At 45.1% G+C, this 24,126-nt stretch overlaps 1 protein-coding gene across 4 annotated transcripts in view; it reads left to right on the top strand.

Annotated features, from left to right (window-relative positions):
* The window catches only part of erc1b (ELKS/RAB6-interacting/CAST family member 1b), a 223,155-nt gene that overhangs the window by 69,589 nt on the left and 129,440 nt on the right, over nucleotides 1-24,126 (top strand). For 2 of the 4 annotated variants that reach the window (XM_053650163.1, XM_053650165.1), the window contains 2 exons: nucleotides 332-367; nucleotides 6,178-6,371. In XM_053650163.1, coding sequence (XP_053506138.1) covers nucleotides 332-367; nucleotides 6,178-6,371 — 230 coding nt within the window. The remainder of the gene's footprint in view (nucleotides 1-331; nucleotides 368-6,177; nucleotides 6,372-24,126) is intronic. The other 2 variants (XM_053650168.1, XM_053650164.1) reach the window with 1 other exon arrangement.

Here is a 24,126-nt window from a genome sequence, read left to right as displayed (position 1 = left end):
CCTGAAGCGGAACGTGAGTGTAAAGTGTGGCTGTATTTCGCGAGAAGGGATTCCGATACCGCGACGTGCAACAGGGGGAAACGCGTCAAACCTAAATATTATCCACCATCGTTAAAAGAACACACACTCACAACCCAAGTAACAGCACACCTATAAGTGTTTTATTCATTACTCATCACCCAGGGCTAGCATCCCTGTTTTGATCTCTCCATCCATCAGGCCGCCGTTCTCTGCTCACGTGTGCCATATCGTTAACATCTCTTCATTTTCTTGTAATCATCTCTTTCTGGATTCCCCCCCCCTCCCCCGTTTTCTTCCTTCTTTCCTAAAGCACACTGAGTACATATCAGGCCATTCCTCCGATCTTGTAAGTGCATCCCGATGTGGAAAGCCTGCCTGTGTGTGTGTGTGTGTGTGTGTGCGTGTGTGTACGCGTGGCTGCCGAAGGAATCTTACGAATGTGCGCGTTGTGAGGCTTCGCTTGCATGAGCTCACGGCTTATCTGATGTTTGTTTTCATGCACACAGACAAGACAGTGAGACAGATTTCGGATTTGCAGTGTTTGAGGCCTGCTTGCATGAGCTCGTCTCTTATCTAAAGCCTCACGCTGATCCGGGTTTAGTTTCTCAGCGGCGTAACACGGTTTGCAGCGTGCCGCGATGCGGCTTATACCAGCCGTGCATCTGTTTCCGCTTTCCTGCTCTGCTCGCATCTGGTTTTTTTTTTTGTTGTTGTTGCTGTTTTTGTTTTATTTTTTGTTACGCCATATTGTGCGTTGACCGTCACACGAAGACTTGGACATACACGTAGACGCGTAATAGAGGCCGTTTATACGTTTGCCTGAGCGTCCGTGCTTAAATCTAAAATCTGTCATTTCCCAGCGCTGGAAAATATGTTCATGGGAAATTGAGTCGTGCACAGGGCTGGATTATGTTTCGGGTTGCTCAGTGGCTTTGTGGATGTGTCCAGATCCCGTCCCGTGATCCAAAAGCAATGAAAAGTGCTGGCGGGCGCGCTCCAGTGCTCACACAGGTCTCGTTAAAGGAGTGTAAGCGATAACGCGTTGACAGTGCTCGGGACGTTCCGTTGTGATTGGACGAAACGCAGCGATGACTGGCGGCGTCCTGGCTGGCCTCGTGTGAGCGCTTGTGTAATAAGATGCACCCCAGCGGCTCTGTTAACATGAGCACACACACCGAGGCTGTCGGAACAAATTTAACGGCCCGGAATATTTGAATCGACATTTCATGTGTACATTCGAAGTACTTTGTTAGTGGAACATCTAATGTGAGTAATGTAAACGCTTGCGGAACATTACATCACGGTACAAGTCGCTGATTTTCAGCAGGTGTTATCGGAGGCACTTGTCTTGTGGCTGAATCGCAAATGGCGTATAGTGCTCGGTGGCTTGGTTTGGTAGTCGATCCTCCGGGGTTGTGGGTTCGAATCGCACCTCTGCCCTCTTGCACGTTTGCATGTTCTCCCCGTGCTTCCAGGGTTTCCTCCAGGTACTCCGGTGTCTTCCCCCAGTCCGGAGACATGTGTTGTAGGCATTTCCATTTGTGTCCTGGGCGTCCTCCACGTCGTCCCCCGGGTTCCCCGGGATAGGCTCCCCGCGACCCTGTGTAGGATAAGTGCTACAGAAAATGGACGGACCTTCTGTTTTCTGTGATACAAAACCCACTGCTAACAAAATGCACTTGAATCGAACACAGTTTAAAAATAAATAAATAAAACTTTTCAATAACGCTGTGTCCGGAGTCTGTCCTGGGAACTCTGTTCCTCGTGGAAGTGGGCACGTTCCCAAACGTTCCCAAACCCAATCGTCCTTCTGGCATGTTCAGGAGAGGTGAAAAAAAGACAACGGAGCACCTGTGAGAAACCCACAAGGAGAACGTGAGAAAGTCGACACGGACAGTAACTGGAGCTCAGGATCGAACCTGGAGCTGTGAGGTGGCAGCGCTACTCGCTGTGACACTGTAATTAAAATTTTAATGCATTTTTAATTTTTAACATCCCTAATAAACATAGTTATTACCATTCTCCTGTGTCGACTAACAGGATTCATTAAACACACTCCTGTCACGTACACACACACGCACACACACACTCCCCTTGGCATGTATAGAATGATCGACGCGCTGCAAAATGCCGCGTCTCTTCGCTTACGGTGCTGCGTGACGTTCCCACACCAGCGCTGCACCGAACCCTGGAGCACACAAAGCTGCTCTAACAGCCGCACTATAATAATAACGTTTGCTCCGTGTTTGCTCCTCTGTGTACTCGTTTTATCTCCAGGACTCCTTTCCTGTGTGTGTGTGTGTGTGTGACTTTTGCATATGTGCCGAAACCCGACGTACAAAGCAAGCCAGAAGTTCTTGACGATAGCTGCACAGTCATGAGTACTTAATAAATTTTTACGGCTGATATAACAAATTCTGTTCCAGACTACAAACCCACATACACACACACACACACACACACACACACACACACGTCGTCTCCTGTGAATGTCTGAAAGTCCTCCCCTCCGTCGACGACGTGCTCTTGGCGGTCGGCGTGGAAACCTCGTCAACCTCAGGGCGAGACATTAAAAAAAAGAGAAAGAGCAAATTAGAGAGGCCTAAATGTCGCCTTCAAATCATATCCTCCCCAATAAAACAGAACAGGCCACTTTCACAGAGCGCCAGCCCGAAGAGGCCGCCCGGAGCCCAGACACTCTTATGAGCTGCGACTGTTTCGCAATGCTGTTTGAACTCGGACTAAATTGCAACGTGCTCTGCTTTGCCGCGCTGTAATATGCTGCGCCTGACTCCTCTGTGGCGTGCTGTGTGCACTGCCTGGCTTCGCCGGCTCTCTGAATGCCATGTCCTGCATGTTCAGCCGTGACCGTGCACGCTGTAGCGTCTGTGTGCTGTATCACGGTAGTGCCGTGCCTCTCGACCGGTATGTCACGAGCAGCCACGGGTCATCTTTTACATCCAAGAAAGTTTTATTTTTGTGTTTACGACTTTACACAGTATTTGATGCCACGATTTTATTTTGAGAGCCATCTGGCTTTTTTCACTTACACTTTCTGACCCTGACATGTAGATCACACACACACACACACACACACACACACACACACACACACACACGTACAGAGAGTATGCCGTTTTTTCACCTTTTCTCAGCATGGCCTGCAAAAGAAAATTTATGTGTATATATATATCTATGCGTGTGTGTGTGTGTGTGTAAAGCGCCCTTCAGTAATATTGGCACCCTTGGTGATTATGAGCAAAGAATGCTGTGAAAAAGTGTCTATTGTTTAACCTTTTGATCTTTTGTTACACAAAAATACTCTGCTGTCATGGCTATCACACAATTGCAAACAAAACAGGTTTATCCAAAAAAAAAAAAAAAAAAAAATTTTTGTTAAATATAGGTGTGCAACAATTATTGGCACCCCTATGAATTCATATGAGAGAAATGTATTTGAAGTATATTCCTATTGATATTTTACATTTGTTTAGTACACCTGGGTGACTAGGAACAGGAAATTGTTCAACCATGACTTCCTGTTTCACAGGGGTATAAATATGAGGTGACACACAGGTTAAATTCCCTTAGTCATTCATAACTATGGGTAAGAGCGAGGAATATAGCTGTGATGTGCTGCAAAAGGTTGTCGAGCTTCACAAAATGGGGCGTGTCTATAAGAAAATAGTACACGCATTGAAAATGGCCATTTCCACCATCAGGGCCATAATTAAGAAGTTCCAGTCAACTGGAAATGTTATGAATCGACCTGGAATTGGACGCGTGTCTATATCGTCTCAACGCACCGTGAAGAGGACGGTTCGAGCGGCCAGAAAGACTTTCTTGGGGTCAGAAAGTCTCCAAAACTACAATCTGAAGTCACCTACTTCACCACAAGTTGTTTGGAAGGGTTTCAAGAAAAAAGCCTCTACTCTCATCCAAAAACAAACTCGAGGGTCTTCAGTGTGCCAGACACTACTGGAACTTCAAATGGGATCGGGTTCTCTGGTCAGATGAAACCAAAATAGAGCTTTCTGGTAATAAACACCAGAGGTGGTTTTGGTGCACACAGAGAGGTAGCCATATGGGAAAGTACCTCATGTCCACGGTTAAATATGGTGGTGGATCTTTAATGTTTTGGGGCTGTTTTTCTGCCAGAGGACCTGGACATTTTGTTAGGATACATGGCATCATGGACTCTATCAAATATCAACAGATATTAAATGAAAACCTCAGAAAGATTCAAATGGGCCGTGGTTGGATCTTCAGCAGGACGATGATCCAAAACATACATCAGAATCAACACAAAAATGGTTTACTGACCACAAAATCAAGGTCCTACCATGGCAATCACAGTATGGAGGAACGGTCTCAGATCCCTCGCCATGTATTCTCCAACCTCATCAGGCATTATAGGAGAAGACTCGGAGCTGTTATCTTGGCAAAGGGAGCTAGCACAAAGTATTGACTAAAAGGGTGCCGATAATTGTTGCACACCTATATTTAACTTTTTTGTTGTTGTTGTTGATAAACCAGTGTTGTTTCCGATTGTTTGATATCCATAAGAGCAGAGTATTTTTGTGAATTTTTTGAACAAAAGATCAAAAGGTTAAACAGTGTGCATTTATAGGGCCATGGTATGTTTTGGAAGGTGTGTTATTAGCAAAGTTGTTTTAAAGTCTGTGTGAAGAGACTGAAGAGTCTAAGAGGTAGACTCTGTAATGCTGCAGATGATTTCTTCTGATGTTCTTCGTGTCAGGACTAATAAAGCTCACTGTAAAGCGTGCGAGCACCTGTAGTTAAAGTGGGTATGTAGAAATCAGGGTTGCCCTGTTTTTTGTCGTTCCCAGTTGACTGAGAGCTAAAACTTAAATGATATCACACATATATCAAGTTATATCTATCTCTGTACATTTAAACCTGAACTAAAATGTTATATGTTTATCAGATCGTGAACGAATCCCAAAACTTGTGGTGTGATGTAGTTCTCTTCAGATTTGGTGTTACTGCTAGAAATCCACACTTTTCTTTGGTAATGCAGTGGAGTGAGTTCCCTCACACACACACACACACACACACACACACACACACAAAAAAAACAATTTCAAAATATTTTTTTCAACATTTAGCAAATGAAAAGCGAACACCGCAAGATTTGGGAAAGATATGAGGTTTTAAATGAAATTAATATTTAATGAATTTATTTCATTTTTAAACCCAACGCACCTTTGTTTTAACTGGCAACCCTGATCAGTTTTATTTGTTATTTATAGGTTTGTTTTTTGAATTTAATTTAAACACTGTTTGTTATTAAACGTAATTATGAATTCTTTTGAACTATTTTAAATACAGTTAAATACCAAATGAGGTTTGTTATTCAGGATAAGGATACGACCATGTTATTGTGGTTTTTAATCAAGTCTCAGAAAGCCCTGTTGAGCTGTTAGAGGGTTTTCGAATTGAACCGAAGGTTTAAATGTCGTTTTTGTTGAATTTTTCGTTCGTTTCATGTGTTCAGTGCAGGAAAGCACAACATTCTTACACTATTTATTTTGTGGAATAATTTCGAAGGGTTGAACGTCAAACTGCTTTCGGGTCACGAGGATGAATGGAGGACTTGAGGCAAGGGCAGTTGGAGAACCACGGTTCTAGAGCACACTTAGGGTTGTGTAGCGCGTTTTGGTTTCGAAGACCCGGTGTCATTTTGCCATCTGACTCCCGACTGTGATTGCTGAAGGAACTCGTAATTAATTTGGCATCAATTTAACGTGCATTTCTTTTCTGGATACAATTGGGCTTGTTGTGACGTCATCGCTTTAAGTTGCAAGAAGGCATTAGTCCCTATACACACACACACACACACACACACACACACACACACACACACACACACACAGTCTGACACTGCCCAGGCTCCTATTAGGCCACACAGTTGGCACTCGTGAGTCCGCTACAGAGCCAAACGCTTCTTTCATTCATTTCCCATTAGAAAAACTGTTTTGCAAAACGCCGTGCTGTCCAACGATAATCCTGAGCAGCGTCACTTTCCCAGAATGCTTCAGTTTCTGTGGGGGGGGGGACTAGGCACTGGCACACATTTGTATCCAGCTGTCCTGCAGCGTTAACCTCCAACCCCGTCGTGTGTGTTGTGTTTAGGCTCACACGGCGGCTGCAGAGGCTCAGGCGAACACGGAGCTGTCAGAGCGCATCAGCACCCTCGAGCAGGAGGTGAACCGCCACAGAGAGGATGCTGGGAAAGCCCAGGCTGAAGTGGACCGTCTGCTGGAGATCCTCAGAGAGATGGAGAACGAGAAGAACGACAAAGACCGCAAGATCAGTGAACTGGAGAGGTACACACACACACACACACACACACAGGTAGTGACTGTATACAGGACATGCATTTTGATCTCTGTATGTATTTTTAGAGCTTTTATGAAATCAGAAATGCTCTGTGTGTGTGTGTGTGTGTGTGTGTGTGTGTGTGTGTGTGTGTGTAAGTAAGATTGATGTGCATAACCGTACAGCTGTCTGTGAGTAAACGCGTATCTGTATCAGATCCTCCAGGTGCACGTTAAGGCTGCCCGAACGAGTTTTACTATTCAGATACTGTTCCAGTTTGCAGTTACTTTATTCGCTCGAGTTGTTGTCATGGCGACGAATTCATGCCGCCCCCGAAGTGTACAGAACGATGACAGATATGATGAAGAAAAAACTTTTGTTTCCTTGTCTAAAAATTTCTTCTTTTAACAGCACTTTTTTTTTAAACAGCTCTCTGAATAAATCGTTTAGTGCAAAAGTTTGCACACCCTCAGGAGCAAGGACAGCAGCAAGGCGTTTTAGGTGTGTTAGGTTTTTTTTTTTTTTCCTTTTCGACACCCGAACTCTTTCACAGTCGGCTGTATGTAACGCAGAACCGGCGTCTAAATCTCCGGCTAATTCTCCGAATCCCAGAAACACACCGCGGTCCCTGTACAGCTTTGTGTTCGACTCCGAATCGCAGCGTGGGCTTGAGTTTGTGGAATATCTGCTTTCCCTCGCAGCTCTCGGTAATGATGTGCGTTTTAGCCCTGCAGGGACGGCGTTCATGCTGTGAGTGCATGCCGGATGTGTGTGAGGAACCGACCGCAGCGTTTCAGACTCGCAGAACACTTGCTATTTTACATGCCCTCAGACTTACACAGCATGCACCGCCGGGAGAATATACATGTGTCTTCATCTTCCTGCGTCAGCAACGGCGTCTGCCTACGTGTGTTCATTTGAGACTGATGTTCGTCTCGTTCCTGAAGTTTCTGCTGATCGTAAGCACGACGGAGGATTCCGAGGGGTCGCTCGCAGCTTTCCAACCTCGCTAGGAACCGAATTGAGACACTCCAGCGTAGCTTTTGCGTTGTGCTTAGGGACGTCGTCTCGTAGGAAGATGAACCTCCGTATCACTCTCAACAGGTTTTCTGTTAGGATTACCCTGTACTTAGCTTCGTCCATCCTGGTCTCCTTGGACATCCTCACAACGTGATTCTACCTCCACCATGCTTCACTGTGCACTCTGATGGTGTTCTTATTATGACGAGTAATGTTTGATTTCTGCCAAACACTTCCTTTAAGTGAAGATGTTCTAAGCTGAATCAGTGCTCTGGATGCAACACGAGGTGGCATATATCTGAAAAGTCATCCAGCCGGTTCTGTCTCCATTTCTCCTGCCAGATTTAGCAACAAAGCATTGCCTTTGAAATGCTCCACCATCATCTGTGTGGATTTAGTTTTGGAAGCGTACTGTAGTATGCAGAAGCGGAGATAATTACCCCTGAAATGTGGAATACTCGCAGGAAAAAGCACGCAGGAGGATCATCTACTTCATCAAAAGCCTCTCGTGCGTTTAGACGGCACCGTCACAAGCTCGCACGTCTTGACACACGGTTGTTGTGACAGTTTCTCAAGCGTCTCCAAGTCGGCAGATCGAAGCTCGTGCTCTGTGCTATTGTTCTCCAGCTCATCTCCTCAGTCAGGATTAGCCGCCTGTCTTTCTCCGAGCCCGTGCTAGAGAAAGTAAAACTTCTGGCTGCAGATCAGTGGTGCGGAGGCCGTCCTGATTTAAATCACGCCTTCAGACACCAGTGAACAGAATGTAGTTTGAACTGGGGCAGTGGAATATTTATTTATCAAATGCGATGGCAATTACCGAGGCTTGAGAGGATCTCTGTCACGAACGGCTGAGCGGAAGCCCGGAGTGTGAACGAAGAGCAGACGACTGAATATAAAAGAACGACAAAGAGCCGAACGAAAATGAGAAAACCTGACAATCAGCACTCCTTACTGTCGAGAACAACGAGAGACGTTTATTCAGCGTTTCCTTTCGAGCTAAAGAGGAACCTAATGACCATTAACACCGTTTTGTAGAATATTTCAAATCTATGCAAACCAATCGTCATCTTTTAAAAGTGTATTGATCCAGCAGTTTAATGATGATGTTTGTGTTCCGAACCGTCAGATCGACAGTTATAGTTCTGGTTCAGGTCACGAACGCTGACTCTTTTCAGTTAAATGTATGTCAGACCCTTCTCATGTCCTGCCTCGTGTTAATATATCGTCACTGACAGACTGTTTCTGCTGCTATTAAATAATAATTAATGCTAACCTTGCTCATGCTGTGTCTGTTCTTCCCTTCTGTCTTCTCTTTTCTCTCTCTCTCTCTTTTTTTTTTTCTTCTTCTTCCTCCCCTTGTGTTTATTTAACTTTACACTGGAACACTGACTCATCTCCTCAGTTTGACTTCAAGGTTAGTACGCCTGCTTTCCTTCACTATCTCGCTATCCGTTTGTTTTTTTCAGCTGCATAATCATTACAGATTAAAATTGTGCCGCTCGGCCTCGGTTTATCTGCATCGCTGAGGAGGAGGCTGTCTGAGGGCGCGTGTGTGTGTGTGTGTGTGTGTGTGTGTTTAAAGGCAGATTTATACTCGCCGTCAACTATGCGTACGCAAGACGGCCGCCGTGCATATCCTGCAGTCGCTCGTGGACGTCCTAGGGAAGTAACGCGACGTGTCCGTGCGCCGCGGTACCGAGGTCGGTATCCGAGGCGGTATAGTCCGACGTGACACCGTGTTCGCCACTGACTAAACAAACTAACAAATCGCATACTCGTGTATTGTTCTAGATGGTTACTGAGTACGAACACTAAGTGGTTTTAGTCGAATTTTTCACGCACGGTGAGGGTTTTTGAATTTGAGACGTGGATCATGGCAACGGTCACGACGATGGCGGAACGTTTTAAAGAGAAACGGAGCTTTCAAACGTAATGTTAGCGTGAAATGGCTGGACAGTGCAGTTAAAAAATGATGGCCAGTGTGTGCCTATATATGTGCCTGTATACTGGCTCTATCCCAGTTTACTGATGATATTTACTGACATAATAAGGAGGAAAACTGACTTGCTTTCACAAATCGTTAAATGAAAGGACTGAGGCGGCCTCAGAAGGATAATTATTGATTATTTGGATGCTAATATTTGAATTTTCCAAACGCCTATAGGAAATACCAAAGAAAATGTTTAATTTATATTGTGCTTTCTAATATTGTGTGTGTATATATGTGTATATATACATACATTTTATATATATATATATATATATATATATATATATATATATATATATATATATATATATATATATATAATGTATACGTGTGTATATATGTTTGTATATATATGTGTGTGTGTGTGTATGTATATATATATATATATATATATATATATATATATATATATATATATATATGTATGTGTGTGTATGTATGTGTATATATGTATGTATATTTGTATGTATATGTGTGTGTGTGTGTATATATATATATAAAAATGTGTGTGTATATATGTGTGTGTATATATATGTATGTATGTATGTATATATATTTACATTTTATATATATATATATATATATATATATATTTATTTATATAAGTTCTAAACAGTGCAGGGACCACAGAATTAAGCGTGAGGGTGAGATCGTACACAGGAAGTAGCGATGGGAGAAAGCTTGACCTTGAACAGAGTTGTATGTGGTTTATGGGTGAAAGTGCATGTTTTGTAGTAGTCTGTTCGTGCTCACTGTTCATGAGTGCTTTCATTTTGTATGATGTTCTGGTTTTCACTCGGGTCTTATCTGAGTTAGACAATAACGGAGTAAACTGTTGACATGATGTAATACGTTTGTCCATGCCTGCTGGACTTTTACCTCGTTTGAGGCTTTTGATTTTTCTTCCTCAGACCATCGTTGGAATTCGTCTCGAATCAGCAAGCTGCCTTAAAATGTAGCTTTTAACATTTCTATAAACATTTCCTCTGTCGGAATCGCCTGTTTCACTGAAACGTGAAAACGGTTCCAAACAGCCCGTATGCAGAAACGCAAAACGTTTAAAAACCCCAAACTGTTGCAAATGTAAACGATTACATACTTTTTAGTTAGTTAGTTACAGTTACAGTTATATAGCACTTTTCTAGACACTTAAAACACTTTACATAGTATTGGGGGGGTCTCATAGTGCTCTAGAACACCCACCACACACCAGCTGTTAGTGGAGAGGAGAGAGTGATGTAGCTAATTCAGAGATGGGGATTATTAGGGGGCCGTGATAGACAAGGGGAATGACAACGGGGGAATTTCGCCAGGACCCCGGGGTTATACCCCGACTCTTTTACCATAAGTGTTCTGGGACCACAGAGTGTCAGGACCTCGGTTTAACGTCTCATCCGAAAGACAGCGCTGTCTTTACAGTATGGTGTCCCCGTCACTATACTGAGGCATTAGGACCCACACGGACCACAGGGTGAGCGCCCCCTGCTGGCCTCACTAATACCACTTCCAGCAGCAACCTTAGCTGCAGGAAAATAACAGCTATAAACCCCTTGTTCCTTCACTTTCCTGTTTTCAAAAACACCCTTACAGCTTTACCTCCGACTGTTAAGAAGCGCTGACACTGGAGACTCCTTCTATAAATGCTAAATGAACGTCTCACTAAACCAAATCAAAAAATGTATCGGTTTTTGGCTTAGATTATGATGTATTGTCGTCTATCTTACGAGTCCCTGTGTGTGTGTGTGTGTGTGTGTGTGTGTGTGTGTGTGTGTGTTAGTGTTAGAACGAAAGCATTAATATAAACCTGGGGCTTTTCTGTGTAGCCAGAACTACTCTGAGACCTGCTGTTATAGAAAACCAGCACTTTCTGACCAATCAGAATTGAGCAGTGCTGTGTTAGAAGATTTGTTATTTACATTTTTTTTTTTTTTTTAAACAAGCTTCTTGATTTAAAAAGGAGAAAGATCCTCATCTCTGCACACGTAATTGCGTAAACATTTTCCAGAGAGATTTCTCTGCATCACCTCCTTCGTTCTGTGCTACTGTCTAATAGCTGCAGAGATGGGCGGCCATTTTGCTTTCAGAAATGAGCTACCTAGCCCCGCCCTCTCAAAGGTACATTTTTGATCTTGCGAAGGAAGTTCAGTGAGCGCTGAAAAATAGAGCCTGGCGTGACGTCCACGCAAACAGTGAGCGTGAGAACGTGTCAGACTCCTTCACAGCCTCTAATTAGAGTGCAAAGATCGTCATCAGTCGCTCCTCCCGAGTCCTGCGTGCGCTGCCGGTGCGTCTGACGCCGGCGTCTCCTTCTCTTCTCACCTGGATCACAGCACTCGGTGTGTGCTCGTCTCTCACGCTCATTATTTCTTCTTCTTTCTTTAGACTGTAGGCTTGATTTCTGCTGCTGTACCCCACACAGAACAAGGGGGTTGTAAGGGTTTTTGACAGAACACTCCATGTTCTGTTGCCTCAAAAAAATAACTTGTGTTGCATTGAAATCAATTTTCTTCAGCAGTGTTTCAGAAACCTGTGAGAGCGGGAGTCTCCAATTAATCTGCAAATAGCTGACAGTAAATAAGTGCACTGATCACTGAAGTGTGACTGCGCTCTCTGTCTCCCTCTCTCCCTCTCTCCCTCTCTCTCCCTCTCTCTCCCTCTCTCTCTCTCTCCCTCTCTCCCTCTCTCGCTCCCTCTCTCCCTCTCTCCCTCTCTCTCCCTCTCTCTCCCTCTCTCTCTCTCCCTCTCTCGCTCCCTCTCTCCCTCTCTCTCTCTCTCTCTCTCTCTCTCCCTCTCCCTCTCTCCCTCTCTCTCCCTCTCCCTCTCTCTCCCTCTCTCTCCCTCTCTCTCCCTCTCCCTCTCTCCCCCTCTCTCTCCCTCTCTCTCCCTCTCCCTCTCTCTCCCTCTCTCTCCCTCTCTCTCTCTCCCACAGTCTGTTACTCTCTCTCTCATCCCCCCCTCTCTCTCACTCACACGCACACACAGTCTGTTACTCTCTCTCTCATCCCCCCCCTCTGTCATTCACACACACACACAGTCTGTTACTCTCTCTCTCATCCCCCCCTCTCTCTCACTCACACACAGTCTGTTACTCTCTCTCATCCCCCCCTCTCTGTCATTCACACACACACACAGTCTGTTACTCTCTCTCTCACCCCCCCCGTCATTCACACACACACACACACAGTCTGTTACTCTCTCTCTCATCCCCCCCCTCTGTCATTCACACACACACACACAGTCTGTTACTCTCTCTCTCATCCCCCCCTCTCTCTCACTCACACGCACACACAGTCTGTTACTCTCTCTCATCCCCCCCTCTCTCTCACTCACACACAGTCTGTTACTCTCTCTCATCCCCCCCTCTCTGTCATTCACACACACACAGTCTGTTACTCTCTCTCATCCCCCCCTCTCTCACTCACACACAGTCTGTTACTCTCTCTCATCCCCCCCTCTCTGTCATTCACACACACACACACAGTCTGTTACTCTCTCTCTCATCCCCCCCTCTCTCTCACTCACACGCACACACAGTCTGTTACTCTCTCTCTCATCCCCCCCCTCTCTCACTCACACACAGTCTGTTACTCTCTCTCTCACCCCCCCCTCTCTCTCACTCACACGCACACACAGTCTGTTACTCTCTCTCTCATCCCCCCCTCTCTCACTCACACACAGTCTGTTACTCTCTCTCACCCCCTCTCTGTCATTCACACACACACACAGTCTGTTACTCTCTCTCTCATCCCCCCCTCTCTCTCACTCACACGCACACACAGTCTGTTACTCTCTCTCTCATCCCCCCCTCTCTCACTCACACACAGTCTGTTACTCTCTCTCACCCCCTCTCTGTCATTCACACACACACACAGTCTGTTACTCTCTCTCTCATCCCCCCCTCTCTCTCACTCACACGCACACACAGTCTGTTACTCTCTCTCTCATCCCCCCCTCTCTCACTCACACACAGTCTGTTACTCTCTCTCACCCCCCCCTCTCTGTCATTCACACACACACACACACAGTCTGTTACTCTCTCTCTCATCCCCCCTCTCTCTCACTCACACACACACACAGTCTGTTACTCTCTCTCTCATCCCCCCCTCTCTCTCACTCACACACAGTCTGTTACTCTCTCTCATCCCCCCCTCTCTGTCATTCACACACACACACACAGTCTGTTACTCTCTCTCATCCCCCCCTCTCTCTCACTCACACACAGTCTGTTACTCTCTCTCATCCCCCCCTCTCTGTCATTCACACACACACACACAGTCTGTTACTCTCTCTCATCCCCCCCTCTCTCTCACTCACACGCACACACAGTCTGTTACTCTCTCTCTCACCCCCCCCTCTCTGTCATTCACACACACACACACAGTCTGTTACTCTCTCTCATCCCCCCCTCTCTCTCACTCACACGCACACACAGTCTGTTACTCTCTCTCATCCCCCCCTCTCTCTCACTCACACACAGTCTGTTACTCTCTCTCACCCCCCCTCTCTGTCATTCACACACACACACACAGTCTGTTACTCTCTCTCATCCCCCCCTCTCTCTCACTCACACGCACACACAGTCTGTTACTCTCTCTCTCACCCCCCCCTCTCTGTCATTCACACACACACACACAGTCTGTTACTCTCTCTCATCCCCCCCTCTCTCTCACTCACACGCACACACAGTCTGTTACTCTCTCTCTCATCCCCCCCTCTCTCTCACTCACACACAGTCTGTTACTCTCTCTCTCACCCCCCCCTCTCTGTCATTCACACACACACACACAGTCTGTTACTCTCTCTCATCCCCCCCTCTCTCTCACTCACACACAGTCTGTTACTCTCTCTCTCACCCCCCCCTCTCTGTCATTCTCACACACACACACACAGTCTGTTACTCTCTCTCATCCCCCCCTCTCTCTCACTCACACGCACACACAGTCTGTTACTCTCTCTCTCACCCCCCCCTCTCTGTCATTCACACACACACACACAGTCTGTTACTCTCTCTCATCCCCCCCTCTCTCTCACTCACACGCACACACAGTCTGTTACTCTCTCTCTCATCCCCCCCCCCTCTCTCACTCACACACAGTCTGTTACTCTCTCTCTCACCCCCCCCTCTGTCATTCACACACACACACACACACAGTCTGTTACTCTCTCTCTCATCCCCCCCTCTCTCTCACTCACACGCACACACAGTCTGTTACTCTCTCTCTCACCCCCCCCTCTCTGTCATTCACACACACACACACAGTCTGTTACTCTCTCTCATCCCCCCCTCTCTCTCACTCACACGCACACACAGTCTGTTACTCTCTCTCTCATCCCCCCCTCACTCACTCACACACAGTCTGTTACTCTCTCTCCCACCCCCCCCCCCGTCATTCACACACGCGCACACACAGTCTGTTACTCCCCCCCCCCCGTCATTCACACACACACACACACAGTCTGTTACTCTCACTCTCATCCCCCCCCTCACTCACTCACTCACTCACACACACACAGTCTGTTACTCTCACTCTCATCCCCTCCCCTCTGTCATACACACGCACACAGTCTGTTACTCTCTCTCTCACCCCCCCGTCATTCACACACACGCACACACAGTCTGTTACTCTCTCTCATCCCCCCCTCTGTCACACACACGCACACACACTCTGTATCACACTCTCTCTTGCTCTCATTCACCCCTCTCTCATTCTCTCTCTCCTTCTCTCTCTCCTTCTCATTCATCCCCCCCCCTTTCTCTCTCTGTCTCACGCTCTCATTCTCTTCCCTCTCTCCCTTTTTCGGTCTCAAGTTCAAGATCAGGTTCAAAGTGTGCTTCGTCGGCATGCCACTTTTAACAATGTTGCCAAAGCAAATTAGTATAAAAGTTATGTAGACAAACAATAACAACAAATAAAGGAATAGGAAAACAATAATGAATAAAATAAACATTAAACATGAATAGACATTAATTAAATTAACAGATGTATCACAGAAAGATATGCAGTATTGAATACATTTATATAAATTACAGCTCTCTCTTTGTCTCTCTCACTCGCACTCTCTCTCTCTATGCCTCTCTGTCTTCTCTACCAGCTTCTCTCTCTCTCTCTCCAATCTTATCCAATCACAGACTGATGCTCACAGCTGAATCACAGACGATCAGCCGAACGACTGTTGAATAGATTCTTGGTATTAATGATGATAAAATGTGTAAACTAAAAGCTTTTCAAATGCAAAGTTTTGTAATATTTATTTTTTGGTATTTCCACCTCTGCAGTTCTTCTGAATTTCTCTGCCGTAGGGTGTAGATAATTGTAGAACCTGTACTTTTTGCGAGAACGTGCTGTTGTTTAAAAAGAAACTTTAAAGAGAACACAACTAGTTTTATGAAGGGTGCCAATAATTCTGCAAGGCACTCTAGGGCTCCCGTCGTGTGTAACTTGTTAACAGTCATATAAACGGAAGGATCGCGGGTGGAGATTTAGAGATTCTCACTTGGTACCAATCCTCAGGGTTTAGGATGTGACCGCAGAGGTGGAAATACTTTAGAGGTTTCTGGCGAGTGCAGAGCGCGTGTTAATAGCACTCGTATTGAAACAAATCCAAGTGTTTTGGACAAACAGTCCTCTTCTGTAATAAAGTCTGTCAAGCGAATCGATTTAGGCCTTATTATTACAGAAGTGGACTTTGTAACTGAAAGATTTGAGGTGCTGTAGGAGTACGTCAGGGTGCGGAATGGATTACCCACACTGCTTTGCGCCCATGCTGAAGTCGAAAGGAAGCCAGCAGCTGTGCGTGTAAGTGTGTGAAGATGGATCTGAGGGGCATCTCGGCGTGTCTACCGTCTCCGCAGGGTTTCTGGTTAGTTTAGCGCAGCGCGAGGCCGCGTGATTAATTTTATTAGTCAGAGAGGCAGGGGGCAGTCGTCCAGCAGAATCCCTTCACGCGCTGCTGCTCACACAGATGAGAACGGACAGATGTTGGCATGTAGTGCCGTATGTAAAGGGGCGCCCCATCGCGCACCTGGCCGCAGACCTTGACACAATTTTGTCTTGGCAGCTCTGAAGTCCGGCTCTGTCAGTTTCAAATAGCACCACTTACCGCAGACGGAGCTGCTAATATCAGGGCTTTGGTTTTCTTATACCGTAGCTGGCAGAACATGCAGCAACACCACAGAGCTGCTATATTATTTCTTAATAATGTACAAAACAGTGTTACTGTGAATGTAGACTGTAATATACTGGAAGAGACACTATTAGCATCACATTAATACAGTTGCAATCAAAATGATTCACCCCCCATTTCAGATCAGGTTTATTGTAAGAATTTAGAGACTTTCAGCTGTTTGCGAATCAAATCAAACAAAAGCAGTTGAAATAATTCAACACAACGAATGCTTCAAATGGTTTCCCCAAATTCAACTGAAAATGCAACTTATAATGATTTCTCCAGTCTCAAAATTATTCAACCCCCTGAATAGAATCCCTCACAGCAGCACAAATATACAAAACAGGACAGGTGTTGTCTCAAACACACCTGATGCAAGTAATCAAAGGCTTCATTAGATGCAGCAGGTGTGCTTGAGCTGGAACACATGAAATACCTGAACTGGCCAACAGTAGAAAATGTATGAAATACCTGGACGGGGCAGAAAAAGGACGCTATCGACGGCTGCAAGCAGATTTGTGAGAAGGCAGGTTGTGAAAAACCCTCGAGTGACTGTAAAAGACCTGCAGCAAGACTTGGTGCAACAGGCTCTGAGGTTTCAGTGAGCACAGTAAGGCGTGTACTAAACGCAGAAGGTTTCCATGCCAGAACTCCAAGACATTCAGCACTACTGACCCAAAAGCACAAGAAAAGTTGTCTCAAAATCATATAAATAAGAGACAGAAGTTTTGGGATTCTGTTCTGTGGAGCGATGAAACAAAGCTGGAACTTTTCGGCACGATGGATCAGCGGTATGTCTGGAGGAAGAAGAATGAAGAAAGAACACTCTGTACACAGTCGAGCATGGTGGAGGCTCGGTGATGCTCTGCGGCTGCTTTGCATCCTCTGGCACTGGAAACCTGCAGCGTGTGGAAGGCGAGATGGGTTAGGGTTAGTATCAGGAAATCCTAGGAGAAAACATCATGCTGTCTGTGTGGAAGCTGAAGCTTGGGTGTCATTGGACCTTCCAACGGGACAATCATCCCAAGCATACCTCAAATTCAAATTCCACCAAGGCTTGGTTGCAGAGGAAGTCCTGGAAGATTCTACAGGGCCATCACGGTCACCTGACTTGAACCCCATAGAAAATCTCTGGTGGGATTTGAAGAAGGCGGTTGCAGCACACAAACCCAAGAATATTACTGAACTGGACGCCATTGCTCATGAGGAATGGGATAAGACTCCTCAGGAACTCTGCCAGAAGCTGGTGTCTGGCTCTGCATCTCGTTTGCAGCAGGTCATAACAGCAAAAAGAGCTCTACTAAGTACTAAAGATGCTCGCCATGAAGGGGTTGAATAATTTTGAGACTGGAGAAATCATTATAAGTTGCATTTTCAGTTGAATTTGGGGAAACCACTTGAAGCATTCGTTGTGTTGAACTATTTCAACTGCTTTTGTTGGATTTGTTCATCGCAAACAGCTGAAAGTCTCTAAATTCCGTATTCCGTTACGCCCCAAACCTGCCCGGAAGTTACCCGTTACCACGTGTTGTGCTGGATGATGATCTTTTTTTCCCAAAGAGCATGGAGAGTTTCACACTCTAATACACTGATACACAGACTGATGAGCACTACTAGTTTATTAAGTGCACCTATTATGGTTTTTCAAATATTACCCCACACGTAGTGTGTTATATACGTAGCTGTTTGCGAATGTTAAAAAGTCTGCAAAGTTTCAAAAATCAAAGCGCACGACAAACGGAGTTATCGACTCCCAAAAGAAGGAATCGATTCTGAACAGCCGAATCGAGTCGTTAGTGATTCCAGACTTTACTTCCTGTACTAACCTACGTAGGTTTATAACAATAAACCCCGCCTCTGTTCTTCATCCGCTGCTCGCTGACAGACGGAGCTGAAACTCGTCACGGTAGTGGGCGTTTCCTTTTCAACACACACTGACAGCGGTAGCCCAATCACAACAGACCAGGACAGAGTATGCTCTCTGAAAGGAGGAGTTTAGAATGAATCCTTTAGAACGGATCATTGAACGAGTCGTTTGTGACACGGGGGGGTGTGGCAGGGAGAACCATGACGTTTCAGAACCATAACAGGTGCGCTTTAAAAGCTTACCAGAAAGAAGAGAGCTTCATCGAATCTCGAACTGGTTAGGACTAGACCTGGGATCCCGACAGAAAAGTTGAACGGCTTGGTTTTACCATTAGGCGGTTAGATATGAAGCGCGCAGTCATCGCTAACTGCCTGGACTAGTTTATATTTTGGGAAATAGGGACTATCTAAATTCATTAGAAAATATCACAAACAAAAATAGAAAATGCGTCTCGTGTATTCTCTAAATGAGACCAGAATTCATAGACGGTGTTTGTTTTTTTCCTCCTAATGCTTTCCACTTTTGGCCACGCCCACTTCTGGGTTAAAATTTTTAGCACTAAGCAGTGTCATTGTGTTTCAGCCCTAACTGCACTGAACTAAGCAGAGAGGAGTAAAACAAACACTTTCCCTTTCACCTTTTTTTTATTGTGTGTGTGTGTGTGTGTGTGTGTGTGTGATAATCGATGAGATTTGACCAGCCGAGCTGACTCCACGCTGTTTACTCCATGTTGGATTGCGAACGTGTTCATAATGGCACACAGCGCTGTCAGCACATTAGTGGGTTTTAGTGGTTTTCTGTTTTCTAGCCTGCACAGCTCATACGAGCACGATTGATTTCTTTTTCTTCCTCCGTGTACACCCGGTGTGCGTTCGTCTCAGGACTGCGACCCTGCTACAGTTCGTTGTTATCATGTGTTTTTAAGTGTCGCTTGTAATTGAACCGCGGTCCTTAACGAGCTTTTCTGTCTGGCGAAGTAAAACACAACATATGCCGGACCGCTTGGATTCGAACGAAATAAAACGCTCACGCGGAAATACTCGAAACGAGTCGGCTGCGTTGCCCCCGGTAGTTTTTCACGTCGAGGAACTGGTTTTATTTTTTTTTTTTACGAGGTATTTACTCGGTCTGGAGTTTCAAAAGGACGTGTTATGCAGAAGTTATTTCTGAAGAGAAGAAAGTTCACGCATTCTTTCTGATGTTTTAACCAGTATCTTGAGAATTGTGATGCCTTTTCAAGTCTTACTCTGTAAACACACCGCCTAAAGCTGTCTCTGATATAAATTATTCACGTCGCCATCAGGACCAGCACAACAAAATCTTAAATTTTTATTTATTTATTTATTTATTTATTTAATTTAAAAAAATCTTACCATTCTAGTGTTTGATGCCTGTGTAAGTAATGGCTAAATGAAATGGCTACGATTTAAAATGTATGAAACGACACGAAGGGTTTGCATCGAATAGAAAGGAATCATAAACATATCGGAATATGAGAATTAATGGTTAATTAGCACACACTTATCTCTCTCTCTCTCTCTCTCTCTCTCTCTCTCTCTGTGTGTGTGTGTGTGTGTGGGAGTTAGTGTTGAAGTGGATATCTGTAAGTCGTTAAATGTGTATTTGTACGAGCGTACGTGTGTGTTCGTGTTTATTCACGTGTCCGACAGGTTGTCTTTGGCATGGCGTGGTGCTGAAAGATCTCCCCAGTGCGTAATTTCTTACTGGGAGGTTCTCGAGCTCCGGAAAACTTTGACAAGAAAATCAAAGCACAACATGTTTTTCTTACGGCTCGTCTCACCCTCGAATCTTTTTTGTCCCGAACAGTGTTTTTAAATTTAAAAAAAAAAAAAAAAAAATAATGAAAATTTTTTTATCCACTTGTTCCCGCCGTGACCTCCCGATTAATTTATCTCCTTTTGTTCCGCTCTCCGGATGCGTCGACGTTGGACGGGTAGATAAGTGCGGGGAGTTTTTCCCCAGAGCTACCACTGTTTTGCGTTAAACGAAGCGTATAGCCGGAAGACGGGCGGGCGGGAAGATGCGTATATGCTCCGGCGCGGGATTTTATTTAGAGGAAAGGAAAATGTTAATCTTGGAAAAGCTGAAATAAAGGAGGTACTCTCCGCAGCATGTAAATGGATGTCTCTTTGCCAGAGTTCACTTCTCCTGTATTCTTTCGGTATCCGTCCGCTCTGCTGTTTTTACAACAGTCACTAACCCTGACGGCTTCCACCTTCTCAGGAAAAGATTTCCAATTTTCACCCCAATAACTCAAGTCTGTTAACATAATTACTGGCTTTGTAGAGATCTTTCCATTTAAAGTGTGTGTGTGTGTGTGTGTGTGTATACAGACTTGCCTGCTGTGTTAATAGAAGGGTGAGAGAGCCCCTCCAGATTTCTCCTATATTTATCATGTTTCGTTGCCCCTATACTTAGGTTATATGGACCTGAGTGAGTGATTGAATAATTGGGCTACTTGGCTTCTTGGCAGGTTTTTCTCTCTCTCTCTCTCTCTCTCTCTTTCTCTCTTTCTCTCTTTTGAGTTATAGCAGATACAATAAAGCTCGAATTTCCACACGCCCACAAATCATATACAATGCCTTCCAGCGCATATATCCCCTTCAAATCTCGACACACATGATGTCTTTTGACTTTGTGCTCGTAAATGCGAGCACAAAGATACGTTTGAAAAGCAACGTCGATAATGAGGGAAAGGTATTCCGACACCACAAATTTCCAACATCGGTACTCTGTTACAAAGCCGTTCTCGGTGATTACAGCTTCAAGACGTCTACGGTAAGAGCTAAGTAGCTTTTTTTGCAGCATTTGCGGTTCATCTTTGGCCCGTTTTCTTTTTGGCAAATCATTTTCAATTTCCAAGGTTACGAGGGTCCCTGTGATGAACTCGCAATTTCAAAATCCTCCATAAATTTTCAATGGGATCCATGTCAGGGGATGCAAGGCCTTGTTGAGTTATTTTGGCTGTATGTTTGGGGTCGCTGTCTCGTTCCATATTCTCCCCAGATTCACTTTCTTGGCGGATGAGGTTGAAATTCTCCCCTAACACGCCGTACAATCAATAGTACGTATGTGACCATAACACTCACATGTGGTTCCTCCCCAAACTCTCGCCATAAAGTTTGAAGCACACGATTACGTAGAACGTCTTTGTATGCTGTAGTATTATATACAATTTCCCTTCACTGGAACTAAGAGGTCCAGACCTGTTCCAGCATGACGATGCACCTGTGCACAGAGCCAGCTCCGTGAAGACATGGCGTGTTAAGGTTGGACTCGAGTGTCCTGCACAGAGCCCTGCCCTCGACCTCAATACCTTTGGGATGAACTGGAACACCGACCTCCTCACTCAACATCCGTGCCTGATCTCACTAACGCTAGCTGAATGATCACAAATCCCCACAGCCACGCTCCAAAATCAACTGGAAAGCCTTCCCAGAAGAGTGGAGGTTATTATAGCTGCAAAGGGGGGAACCTTGCAGGGGCAGTGTGGTTTTGGAATGGGATTTTCAGTACTGACGTGCCCACATACATTTGGCCATAAAACGTGTGTATCCAGTACACCGCTCCATTCATGATTCCTCTCGTGACGTGTAATGCCTCGGTACTTTTTGCAGAGACGCAGCTCCGTGTCATGACGCTCCCGTCTCTGTACATCACCGTGGGTATGGTGGTGTTCGGATCAAACGTGCAATCCTTCTTTCTCCAAACATGACGAGTTGTTGAAATGCTTTTCGAGGCAGATCTTGTTGTGCATGGTGTGTAGGAACAGAGATGATTGCGGTGGTGTTCGTTGCTTACTGTTGTTCCTGCTGATTTCAGACCAATCCCGCAGCTCTTTCCGAGTGACAGCTGGCTTTTCTCGTACCTTCCTTATCAGGCGGAGAACGCGTTGAGACATCTTCTGTGGCGCACCTGTCTAGGGACGATCAGTTGCATTTCCATGAACTTTCCACAGCTCTATAGGATTTTAAAGTTATCCCTGAGAACTTCAGGATGCCCCCCCGCCCCCCGGCGTTTATTCCCCCGTCGATACCTTCTGCTCATACTTGTGTATATATTCCGTTCATATTTATAAGAACTCGTACTTGTCTATACGCACTACGACGTAAGTGGTCCGTTACTTGTCTGCTCTCTGATCTGTGAGCAGTCGATATGCACTCCGAGACCAGTAAAAGAATCTCTGGTACAAATTGCCGTAGAGCAGGCAGGATGTAATTTTTCCATAGAGGAACTGGACTGGAAACATTGACGAAAAGAAAGTTGCATGTGTGATAGCGCTTATTGTGATTTATTCCCCCTTATTGAGATTTACTGTTAATGTACCTCCTACTATAGAAGAATCCTAATGGTCTCCTCTGCGCCAGTCCTCGAGGAGTGTTTTCCAAATCTTGGAAATACTCGCCCTCCTTTTTCAACAAACCTTTCAGAATTGGTCAAGCTTCACCGAGTCAGACGTCGATCAGACACGGCTGAGCCTCCCTTTTACAATGATTGTTTTCCCTGCTGAACTCAATAGAGGAAGGTCACCTCGGAGTTAGATCATCAAAAACACGAATTAGGGGAATCTTTTACAGAATCATAACAGTCAGCTGCTTATTAAGGGGTTTTTGTCGGTGCCAAGCAGATGGCTTGGCTTGAGCCTAAATAGGAAAATTCCAGTTTATGACCTATTGTGTGTGTGTGTGTGTGTGTGTGTGTGTGCACAGAAAAGGTCTTCTTTCTTATACAGTCAGACAGAGTGTGTGTCATGTTGCTTTGGGATTTTGGCAACGCTACAGATTTGGTATAATGATTTGAACAATATGACGTGGAGCCTGCCAGGGCTGGATAGTGAGAAACATGGTTGCAGCTGAGTGCATAACAGCGCACCGTGTGCTTTTGTGGATGGCGTTGTGTAGTAGTTAACGGTTCTCGCAGACCTCCGTGAAGCTGGCGCGCCATCTGAAAAGAAATTTAATAAACTTATGTCATTCGTTTGCGCTAATTTGTGCCATAAAATTACTGTTTGTGCTGGTTTGGTTAGGCCGTGCACTGCCAAGAGTGGTGTCACAGTGCATTAAAGCTCCTTCAAGTCGAAACCAAACAAAAAATCGAACCAAATTAGTGTTATTTCTGTGCGCTGTACGGTCGTGGTTAGGGCGTGATTGATTTTGTGACAGGTTACAAGTTCGATTTACCGTTACGTCGCTCTCGGAGTCGACGCGTCGTGGATTATACCACAGCGCCGATGAATTCTCGAGTCCGATTGGTCAGAATGCGTTGACTAACGTCGGGGCAGCTAATCACAAAGCAAATCACAAGTTCCAATCAACGTGCTCGTCGTAATACGTTATTGTTTCTGTAGTAACCCATTAGACCGCTAGAAAATGTGTTTGTTGAGGTTATTTGTGAGGAGGTGTTAATGTAGCCTTTATGATAGGAGTCTCCCGTGTCAGTGCTTTGTACCAGTCAGAGGTTATGCTGTAACTTGACGTTTTCCCAACTCGGGAAAGTCTTCAGGTCAGGGCGCTTTGCAGTTTCTCAGCAAGCTGCAGTTGTCTTTTTTTTTTTTTGTCTCATTAATTTCAAGACACAACTCATTTTTACTAACCAGAATCATGACACACAAATAAAAGTACTATAATTTAATTTCTTTTTGTCATCATATAGGTTTTTCTCCGAGCGTGTTTTATATGACCTGTAGAACCCTGGTGAG

Source organism: Ictalurus furcatus, chromosome 19 (assembly GCF_023375685.1).
Source record: "Ictalurus furcatus strain D&B chromosome 19, Billie_1.0, whole genome shotgun sequence".
Taxonomy (NCBI): Eukaryota; Metazoa; Chordata; class Actinopteri; order Siluriformes; family Ictaluridae; genus Ictalurus; species Ictalurus furcatus.
The sequence above is the reverse complement of the archived record's forward strand: the minus strand, read 5'-3'. Positions and strand labels throughout refer to the sequence as shown.